Source organism: Anser anser (genome assembly GCF_964211835.1).
Source record: "Anser anser genome assembly, chromosome: 4".
NCBI classification, from domain to species: domain Eukaryota; kingdom Metazoa; phylum Chordata; class Aves; order Anseriformes; family Anatidae; genus Anser; species Anser anser.
The window spans coordinates 21417167-21427668 of NC_139724.1; the positions used below are offsets into that span (position 1 = coordinate 21417167).

A 10502-nucleotide genomic window follows, 5' to 3' on the forward strand; every position below is an offset into this window, starting at 1 on the left:
AGAGGCCCGCCCCCCGAGTCAGAGGGGTAGGGGGTCGGGCGGCGCGTGCGCGGCAGCCCCGGCTGAGGCAGGGGCGGGAGGGAGGCGGGGCGGGAGAGGTGCGCGCGTGGTGCGCGCCATGGCGGCCAACGAGGACCAGGAGGTGAGGGAGATGGGGGGGGGGGAGGCTGCCCGCATGCCCCCAGCCGCCATCTTAGGGCCGGGGCACCCCCGTCCCGCCGGTCACCCTGAGGCGGGTGTGGGGAGATGGAGGAGGAGGAGGAAAGGGGGTTTGGGGGTGCTGTGGTCGGTAACGCCGTGCTCTGCCCGCCCCGCAGATGGAGCTGGAGGCGCTGCGCTCCATCTACGAAGGAGACGGCTGCTTCAGGGAGCTCAGCCCCGTGTCCTTCCAGTACCGGGTAAGGCAGCGCGGGGCTCGGGGTCTCCTCACAGCGCTTGTACTAGCGGGGCCGCGGGTGCGGCGGTGCTGGGGGCCGTGACAAGCAGCGGGCGGGTTACCGGTGTCCGCGGGAGCCGGCCCAAAGTGGCGGTAAGGCTCCCAGCCCAGCCCGGTGCTCCCTTACCAGGTGTCTGTCCCCTGCCCAGAGGTGGCTGACGTGCCTCGTCAAGCCACTACGGAGAAAACGCACTGAAAGCTTTGGGTGTCTGCTCAGGAGAGACGTACCGGGGCCTCTGAGCTTGAGATTTGCAGTTAGGTTCTGGCCAGCTTAGAATCGTAGAACCATAGAATATCCTGAGCCGGAAGGGACCCATAAGGCTCATCGAGTCCAACTCCTGGCCCCACACAGGACCGTTCAAAAATCAGTCCATGTGTCGGAGAGCATTGTCCAAATGCTCCTTGAACCCTGACAGGCTCAGTGCCATGACTGCTTCCCTGGGGAGCCTGCCCCACTGCCCAGCCACCCTCCCGGTGAAGAACCTCCTTCCAGCATCCAGCCTGAACCTCCCCTGTTGCAGCTTCATGCTGTTTAAAAATAGAAAACAGAAGTGCTAGATACCAAAATAAAAACTTAAAAATAATTGCACTTCATTTAGAGGAAATGTAGAACAATCTATTCCTATCTTAGAATTCTTCCTTACTAAAATCTCATGAGCTGTAAGGAAAAACCTTGGCATTATGTTGGTCAGGTATTCTGTTGATCAGATATTTACTGTTAGATGCCCTGGAGTACAAAACTCAAGTCCACGTAAATTGCCTTATGAGTATAAACTAATCTCTGGAAGACAACTCTAAAACAGCTTCTGTTTTAAAACAAATTATGTACTCAACTTTCTCAAATTTGAAAACCTGGAAGTTGTTCCGGGCAAGGACAGAGGCAGGTCTTTGTGCTGCCATGGAGCTTTACAGAGATGCCTGAAAATGCTCTGCATTTGTGCTTCCCACTGTAGGGGGGGAGAAAGCATCTAAAGTCACCTTTTTGCAACTCTCAAGTAAATTCAGAATGAAATTGGTAACTGTAGCAAGTTAGGTCGATCTAGTAAACAGCACCTGAATCCCGTTTTGTATAACTGCAGCATTCCTTCACTGATAGGACTGGTCTAAGTAAACTTAATTTTCTCAAAAGAGTGATTGTGACCTGCCTGCAAGTTTACAGGGTATCATTCTACATTTTGCTAGATTTATTTGTTAGTAATTTTTTTAAAAATGTCAAAAATTAGGAGAACTCAATTGAAATACCATAAAGCTTAGTGTCAGGTGAAGGCAGTAGCACATTCCCGTGAAAGAAAACTTGTGTTATGAAAAGGCATAGTGCAAGTAAATGCATGACAAGGTCAAAGAATTAATATGCCATTTTTCTGATCCTTATCTGTCTCAGATATGTCTCACACATAAAGGTGTTTTGTAATCAGTGTGCTAAGAAATTGAGATTAAAGAAAGACTTTTTCAAATACTGGGAAAATGTAGTTACATCATTTGAAGTAAGGCTACTCCGTTTTTAGGTTGTGTTGGCAGGAGGAGCATGAACATGCAGCTTTCTGCATGGATTTGCTCAGTGCGCAGACAGACCTTTCCTGAGAAAGGGAGAACTCTGTAAACCATACTACCGGTTTTCTTCTTGATACCAGTGGGAACTGGACAGCAACAGTGTAGGTGATGTCGTGATAAATGTTGCAGATGCCTGACTTAAAGTTTTATTTATTTCACCTCTAAAGTAGGTGCTGCAAAATGTCAATTTAGTTCATTCTGCTGGCACATACATGCGACTGAAATAACTTTAAAATACAGAGAGAGAGAGAGCGCGCGCGCGCTAATTTGCTTTTCCTAGGGTAAAAACTGTAGGTTAGAGACTAATGTTCAAATCGTAAGTGTAATACTTTTTCTGGATGAAAGTTTTATTTTCTGACTGGTAACTTTATGAAAAGAGTTGTTACCTTAAATAATTCGGTTGGTCTTAGAGAAGTGAGAGACTTGTGTATTGGCATTGCAGTCTTTAATGAGTGACTGGAAACTGTTGATTTCTGAATTTTTTTTTCTTTTTCTTTCAGATAGGTGAAAATGGAGATCCGAAAGCCTTTCTAATAGAAGTTTCTTGGCCAGAAACATATCCACAAACAGCACCAATCTTATCAATGGATGCTTTTTTCAACAACACAATGTAAGTACTTACGACAGCTCCACTCCCTAGTCTTTTATGTGAGGGCTCTTTGGTTGATGAGCTTTTCTTCTTCTTTCTAGATCATCATTGAGTTTTATGATTTCTTTCAGATCTTCAGCTATTAAACAAAGCATATTGGATAAATTGATGGTAGAAGTTGAAGCTAATCTTGGAACTGCTATGACTTACACACTTTTTGAATATGCCAAAGATAATAAAGAGCTGTTCATGGAAAATCAGCCTGTTAACACTGTGGTGAGTAAATTTAGATTTTAATCTCTTGCTTTTAAAACTGCAAAAATGGTTATTCCAACTCTGAATGCTTCATTGCACTATCTTTTAAGGTGTTAGTACATCAGGTATAAACATGTTAGGGGATAAACAGTGGCACATAGTGTGGTACGGTGCCACAGTGCTCAGTGGTCATAATTGTTATGCTTAATTGTTACTTTGCTGTCACAGCAAATGTGTATGAGCTGTAGTTCTGTCTTACAAAGTGACATAAAAATGGAGGCATGGAGCAGAAGGAAATCTAAAGAGAGCTGGAGCAGATGAAAGGTGTCCGCCTGGGGGCAAATTATTGAAAGCTTCCTGGGAAGTCATGGATTGCATAAAAGCACCTCTAGGGTCTTCAGTGAGTCAGGCTGAGTCTATTTGTGGCTTCTGTGTTTTCCTTCTCATATTGCTTCCTGATGTGTAAGGACATTATTTGCCATTGTGGTGCTGCAGACTTGCTTTGAGGAAGAAGGAATGGTTTTCCTATTTTGGAAATCTGAATCCATTCATATCAAGCTCCATCATCAAATTTACAAAGTGTAAGAAGTGCCCCTTGCAGCTGTGAAAGGGAATAATTCCAGTCTCCTCCACGTGGTTCTGACTGTCATGATTGTGTGTTGATTAAAAGCTGCTGACAGCGGATGGCATTGCTTCTTTTTTGACAGTCAAGACATTTCAGTATGTCAGATTCAGTAATTGCACACACACAGAGGAATCTGTGTTCTTACTCTGTATTATTACTGGCTTCTGAAGTATGATAAGTGAACTAATGTACAGAATACTAACAACAATTTTCATCCTTCTCAGACTTCAGTAAGCAATAGTATTGCAATTGGAACTCCCGATGTGCCAGCAAGTAAGAAAAAGGACAAAAAGGAGCAGTTGTCCAAAACACAGAAACGAAAGCTAGCTGACAAAACAGGTTTGTCTGCTATAGTATTGTTTTGTTTGAGCAGTATGAGAGTCCAAATTTTATAGCAGTGGCATCTTTGTAGAGTCAGAATCGGTATTTATTTGCATATAGGATTAACTGCTTTAAATCTGTGGTCTCTGTTTTGTTTGTTTTAGATTAATTATTCTTGCCCAAGATGTTTGTTCTGGGTAAAGCAACTTCCTCTACAGTAGGGACTTGAAGATGTTGTTGATTAATTTTATTTTTTATTTCAATTTGTGACAAAAGTGAAATTTTCAAATGTTTGCTTTGTAACTCAATATCTTTAGCTTGTTATCTTCAAAATAGAGGTGTTTTCTGCTTTCAGTGAAACTTTGCATTTCTGACAGAAAAATGTTTGGTATTTTGACAAGTCCTGCTGATGACTTTTATGTGTTCAAACTTAATTTTTGATAATGATTGGGATAATGTTATATTACTGCAGCAATAAATTATACCCCATGATAGTCATTTCTGTGTATCATTTACCTAATGTGAATGCATAATTGGCATTTTAAAAATTGACCTTATAAGGGAAGATCTTTGTAAAATTTTGTTCTTTTTCAGAACGTATCACCGGTAGTTAACCCAGCTCATTTTAGAGTTGCCTTATAAATCAGGTGGACTGCCTTGAGTCATTTTTATTTAAACAGAATTACTTTGAAAAGCAAGATATGTTCAAGACATTAACATGTTTTTTTTTTGTCTTCATGGCTTTGTAATGGAGAAATTAAGATTTCTGGCTCTTTAGAATTTTGTGTTGATTTTAAAGAAAGACGAAGATTTTCTTTAGCTTGTGTGTTGAAAATAAAACCTTCTTGTTCTGCAGATCACAAAGGGGAGCTTCCTCGAGGATGGAACTGGGTGGATGTAATTAAGGTAATGTGACTTTATGGTATGCAGTATTATGAAAATACTGCCTATGTATATTAAAAATTATGTATACTTATATCTGAAGAAAACTTATCTGATTTTTTTCTTGCTTTTCTTCATAACTTTGTTGGGATTTGACTGTGGTGTCTGATTTGTTTCTATATACATCCAGCATGTAAGTATTTTCTAGTTATCTTTTTAATATTAAAAAGATTTACAAGAAACAGTAAGAACTACTGCCCGTTTTAGGTTCTAATTCATGTATTTCTCATGCTCTATATTGGTTTTCCTTGTTCATTGGAAACCAGTGTAGCTTCTTGACAATTCTGATAACAAACTATTTTATTTCGTACAATTATAATTAATTGTCAGCATAAAGGCCTAACACCACTTCTAGTTGTTAAATAACATCGAGCAAATGATGATGGTGGTTTTAGGTAGAGTTCTCCCAAGTTAAAAGAGGCTATTTGTAGTGAGTGTTTTGGATTCCAGATACATTTCTCGATAGGTGCACTACATTTAGTAATTATAAACTTTGATTTAAAAAAAAAAAAGAAAAGTTTGCGTTTGTATTGTGCAAATCACCATATGGAATCTCTTCTGGAGATGCGTGGAGATACTTTTTCAGTTACTGCATCTGTTGTATTTTGGAGAAGAGATGACCAAGTCTTCAAAGTAAATAGATACAGTGCCCTAAAGCTTTTGTGTTGTGGTTTAGATTTTTTTTTTTGTTTGGTGTGTGTTGGGTTTGTTTTTGTTTGTTTTTCTTTTAAATCACTTGCAGCACTTCATTTTGTATTTTTGGAAGTAATTTGCAAAATACACGAAGATAGTTTCAGGTTCAGGAAATAAGCTTATTTGGTGCTTAAGCTTAAGAAATAATTCGATGCATTTCAATCTCTTAATACAGTAGCACAATCAGTCTGTATTATTAATTAAAAATACATGTGGTCTATGTAAGGTGGAAATGTTCTTGTTTCCTAATAAATGGAATGGCAATCTAAACTTTGAACACTTTCTTTTTGTGTCTCTTTTATAGTTAAGCAAAACTGGTTCTAAAGATGATGAATAAAGGACTTTGGTACAAGGAAACTCCACCTTTTAATACAGTGCAATTTTGGGTCACCATCTTTCTCTTAATAACTTTCTTATTTGTTGAAGTAAATATTTTATAAAGCTCAATTTCCTAACTCGTAAACCTAGTCATATAAGTTTATCTAGAGACTGTGGTCGTCTTTGAAAACAAAACTTGCCTTAAACAAAGGTAAAAATGTGACAAAGGATATAGAGAATGAATGTGCTGAAGTGAATAGTGCTATATGCAGTGTTTAATAACTTATATTTTACTCTGTAGTAAAATCCTGTTATAGTGAACCCAGAGATACTGTAAACATTTCCTGATGTTCTTATTCCAATGGAAGAAAAAAGCACTATAACAGTTAGTTGCTTGACAGCATAATTCGTCAAAATAAATTATTCCATGGAAAGAAAACCTTTGTCATTTGTTTATCTAACACAAATGTAGAAGGAGAACATAAAAATCGTTGCATCGCAATACTAACTAGAATTTGCAGTTCTGTTTTCACTAGTTATTAGCTGAAATAGCAAATACTATTGAAAGCAAAGACAAATACTCTAATCCACTCAAAAATGAGTGGTTACAACATGAATGTTTTATCCTCTGCAGCATGCATCTGTAAGTCTTTCTCCAGTGTGCATTGTTATAGAAGGTCGTGTGTCTTAGGGGAGGGAAGAGTGCTATCTTGTGTGTGTCTCAGTGAGTGTTGGGATTTTGTAGCTCTTTCGTTGGAGAAGTGATTATTCTTTGAAGAGGTTTGCTGACAGAATGGTAAAACAGTGGGTCAAGTCAGCACTCTGACAAATGTGTTAGGAAAACTTTTTTTTTCCTAGTCTGCTCTCTTGTATCAGAAAGAGACGTCATCTTTACCATATGAATGGTTATTGAATACAAGATGCCTTAATGTTCTTTATTATTTTTGTTTGATTTGAGATGAACTTTAATAAATACCTATTTATCTGCTGTGGTATGTGTTTATTTTTTCCTGCTGTACATATTGTACTTCTAAGGCTGCACTTGAATTTGCAAAGGATTTTCTCTTACCAAGAAAGTGTTCCTAACAATTGACAGAACATTTTCCCTCTTACAGGATATGTTTGTGTTCTTCAGGGCAGCTGTGTTTGTTACTAATAAGAGAATAGTTATTCCACTGAGAAACACAGGAAAACAGCCATCACACCAAGTCCAGCGGCTTTTTGAAATAGTGCAATCCACTGCATGCGCTGTGTTACAGCACTTCGTGAAAGGAATGTCGGGCTGGATGCTCCGATCAGTGGTGCTGAGACAAGAGCCTGTGCAGCCAATACAGGATAGTTTACACAGCTGTCAAGTTAGGACTTCAGCTGATGGAGAGGAAGTGTTTTTCCTCCTGCTTAGGTCAAGAGAGCTTATACACAACATACACTCCTACAGCTCTCTTATTCTCTTAAATTCCTTCCTTTTATCAGAGGAGGATAGAGTAAATATAGTGCAAAATTACCGCTTGTAATTTATATATGATGTAAAGAAAAATTCTATGAGATGTTGTGACTGCAGATGAAGGAAAAAAAATTAATTTCTTATATGTTTTCACTCTTCTGAAGAAACCGTGAAGAGGTCTGGAAGAAATATGGTCTGCGCTGCTATTGTCCAATAAGAAAGGGTAGTTTTTACTGAAACTGTAGAGTTACAGTGAGATGTGTGCTTTTTTTAATAAAGAAAACTATTGATTCTTAAAAAATGCTTGATTTTTGGAATATCTGGTTACTTTTTGAACTCCAAGCACATTTAGTAAAGCCTAGTAAAGTACACAAAGTAGGACTTTTTCCAAATGTTGTGGTTTTGTGTTTGACCTAGACCGGAGGCTCATGGCTGCAACCCAAACAAGAGTGTTTGGGAGTAACACTGCAGGGAGAAGTTGGTGTGGCTTGTGATCAGGTAACAGGGAAGGGCGTGTAGGTTTTGTCTCCACCAGCATCAGAATGGGTACGGCTTTCGCTATTCAAATTCTCTCCAAGGGGAATTGACTTGTCTTTGCTAGTATCCTTGGTGTCTAAATGGAGTTGCCATGACAATTTGTCTGAATAGATTAGTTAGGGAGCATGGGGGAAGGACAAAACAAGAACCATATCTTGCTTTTACAAAGCTACTGTGTGTATCAGTAAACTTGTTAACCTTGTGGAATGCCTGATATTTCAGCTTTTTCTCTGCTTTTAAATCACGTGCTCTTAGGAAGATGCCATAGCAATCTCCTTTGGTTCTGTTAGCAGGGATTTAGAACGTGTGTTCGGAAGTCTACTTTCAGGCCAGTCATTTTGCATTGGGAATATTTGTATCAGTTCTTCCTTTCTGTGTAAAATTTGAAAGGTAATTTTTGTTTAACTGTTTTATATTACGACATGATAGCTGGAAGTGGGCCACAAAAAAATCTAGGTACTTGGTGTTATGGAGAAGCGTGTGCACTGGAAACTGAGGGGAGGGAAAATGATGATTTTTATCAAGAAAGACACATCAGTGTCTCTTAAAGTGAGACACCTATAAATAGAGAACGTGACTAGGGAGTGACCGAGTTTTAAACACTGTTGGAAAATACCTTGTTCCCCTTTTTAAAGTAAACTAATGTCGCTGGCAGTGGAAAAACAGTGATTTGTACTTCATTTCTGTAGGGCAAGAGTCGCTTAGGTTATAGGGTTACACCATTTATTTAAATTTTTTGGTTTTGTAGTAGAGCTTTGGTTGGAGTGGGAAAATGAATGTCAATACTAGTAGCAGTAAAGTAGAAGTAGTAGGGTCCAAGGCACAGGATGATTAAAAAGGAATTTGTCAGTTTGGAAATTTTCCATAACGCACGTACACTACTTGTTTTACTGACGCGTTAGAGGCGTTAGTTGAAGGGACTTCAAAAATAATAGTAATTCTTATGCGTGGTGGTATTGCAGTAAGCACTTGGCAAAGCCCTTCTGCTTAAGCAAAGGAAAAAAAAAAGTAAGCTTCTCACCCCTTTCTCAAATAAATCTCAAAGTTTTTCCTCAGAAAGACTTGGTGCAGAAAATGGAGATGGTGCTTAAATGAAGTTTTTAATCTTTTAAACTGAAATTTAACTTAAAATATCGCTTTCCCTCTCAAGCCTTTCAGCATATATTTGAATTGGCTAATATTCCTAATGCTTTGGAAAGCTGTTGTTTTGTGATCAATTCATTCCCTGTTGAACAAGGATTATATTTTAAGAATTTACTGTTATAGTTCTGTCTTAACACCTAAAATGATTTAAATGAATTTGCTAAGTTTTCCAACTCAAATGTTCTGGTTCTTAGAGTTTAAACTACGTATACTTCTAAAACCTTTCAAACCCCATCATTTTGTGGTTTGTTTGCTTGTTATTTAGAAGGGGGATGTCCCTTCTTAAATGTCATTTCCCCCCACCCATTTCTTTTTGTTTTTCTGTCAGTTCCTACAGAAGGTAGTGCATGTAGCAGTCTCAAGTTGAAGGAGCTGTTAGCATAGGGCGTTATGCAGTTTTTGTTATAGTATGATCAGTGCCTCTGAAACACGGTGACCGCTTTTCTAAAATTTCACCAGCTTTTCCTGTTTATGGTTAAGGGCATTTGAAAAACAAGAAGTCCGCGGTAGGGATACAAGAGCTGTCACTGTCACACTGGAACCTTATCTTTGTCTCTTTGGGTGAAACTTCAAAGTGATCTTTAGTCTTACTTGTGTGATGTTAAATATAAGTTCATTCAGTGCTGCCAGTACCAAAACCAAAGCATGCACTGTAATGCATGCACTGTAATGCAAATCCCCTGTAATAATGCAGGCTGCCTTTAAGTAGGTTGGGTGGAATGCTGACAGCTGTGGTTAATCATCAGGATGTAGCCAGCAAATCCTGCTCACCCCTGTAGGCTTACAGAGCTGGTAGTGAGATCAAGGCTGCTGCCGTCTGCGGTACCACTGCAGGGATGTGGGGTGGGTAGTTAGAGCATACCCAGCTGATGAGCAGTGAGATTTTGGTGACTAAAAGAAGGATAAGGGGAAAAAATAATAAAAAATAATATATAAAAAAAAAAAAAACACGATTTCGTGATGCCCAATGTTTGGTAGAAAAGCAGAGGGAGGAGGCTATCCTCCTTTTAGCTGAGGCAACACAAGTGGTTCCAGATTGTTCGGTGAACTTCGTGCAGTGAAAATCATGTGAGCTGGTTTGCACCAAGAGTAGTTCTCTTCTGGAAATTGTTTCCTTCAGCTATGCTCCGTGGCTTATGGTATGGCACCCTCAGCGCTTGTGCTTAGCGGTAGGATGAAGGGGGAAGGAGATGTTGATTCAACAGATAAAATAACAGAGGTGTGAGAACTCTGGAAGGATTAGAGGAGGAAATGGAGAAGGAAGCAAGCACACAGGAGATAAATCTTTTTAGTGCTGCAGGGCAATAAAACACAACAAAAGCAAAGCTTACAGTTGTGGAGCTATACACTTCAGAAGTTTGGGATATGGCAGAAGACAAGAGGTTCATAGATTTTCTATTATTGTCACCTATTCTTTCACCAACGTAGCTTTGGCTTTGTCTCAGAATGGGGCTGTTAAATGGTTGCGAGAAGAATTTCTCTTCATCTCACTGCTACGCTTCCTGTTACTCTTTCAAGACCATCGAAGTAACCTCTGAAAATCTGTTGTGCTCTTAGTTAAGACAAAACATGTTGACCAGCACTGTAAAAACATGTTAGAATGTTTGACAAGAATTAAAGAATTAACTGTTTTCTCTCTCGTTTTCAT

The 10502-nt window shown here is 39.3% G+C and overlaps 1 protein-coding gene across 5 annotated transcripts in view; it reads left to right on the forward strand.

Annotated features, from left to right (window-relative positions):
- The first annotated feature begins 12 nt into the window (after positions 1-12).
- Positions 13-10502, forward strand: part of RWDD4 (RWD domain containing 4) — a 46215-nt gene continuing 35725 nt past the window's right edge. For 2 of the 5 annotated variants that reach the window (XR_014583893.1, XM_083834839.1), the window contains exons 1-6: positions 18-142; positions 318-398; positions 2488-2597; positions 2708-2852; positions 3681-3795; positions 4634-4683. Coding sequence is in view for 4 of the 5 variants with exons in the window: in XM_083834839.1 (XP_083690965.1) it covers positions 119-142; positions 318-398; positions 2488-2597; positions 2708-2852; positions 3681-3795; positions 4634-4683 (525 nt within the window). In the remaining variant the exon portion in view is untranslated. Of the gene's footprint in view, positions 143-317; positions 399-2487; positions 2598-2707; positions 2853-3680; positions 3796-4633; positions 4684-4849; positions 6719-6845; positions 10487-10502 lie in introns of those variants that run through there. The other 3 variants (XM_083834837.1, XM_083834838.1, XM_083834840.1) reach the window with 3 other exon arrangements.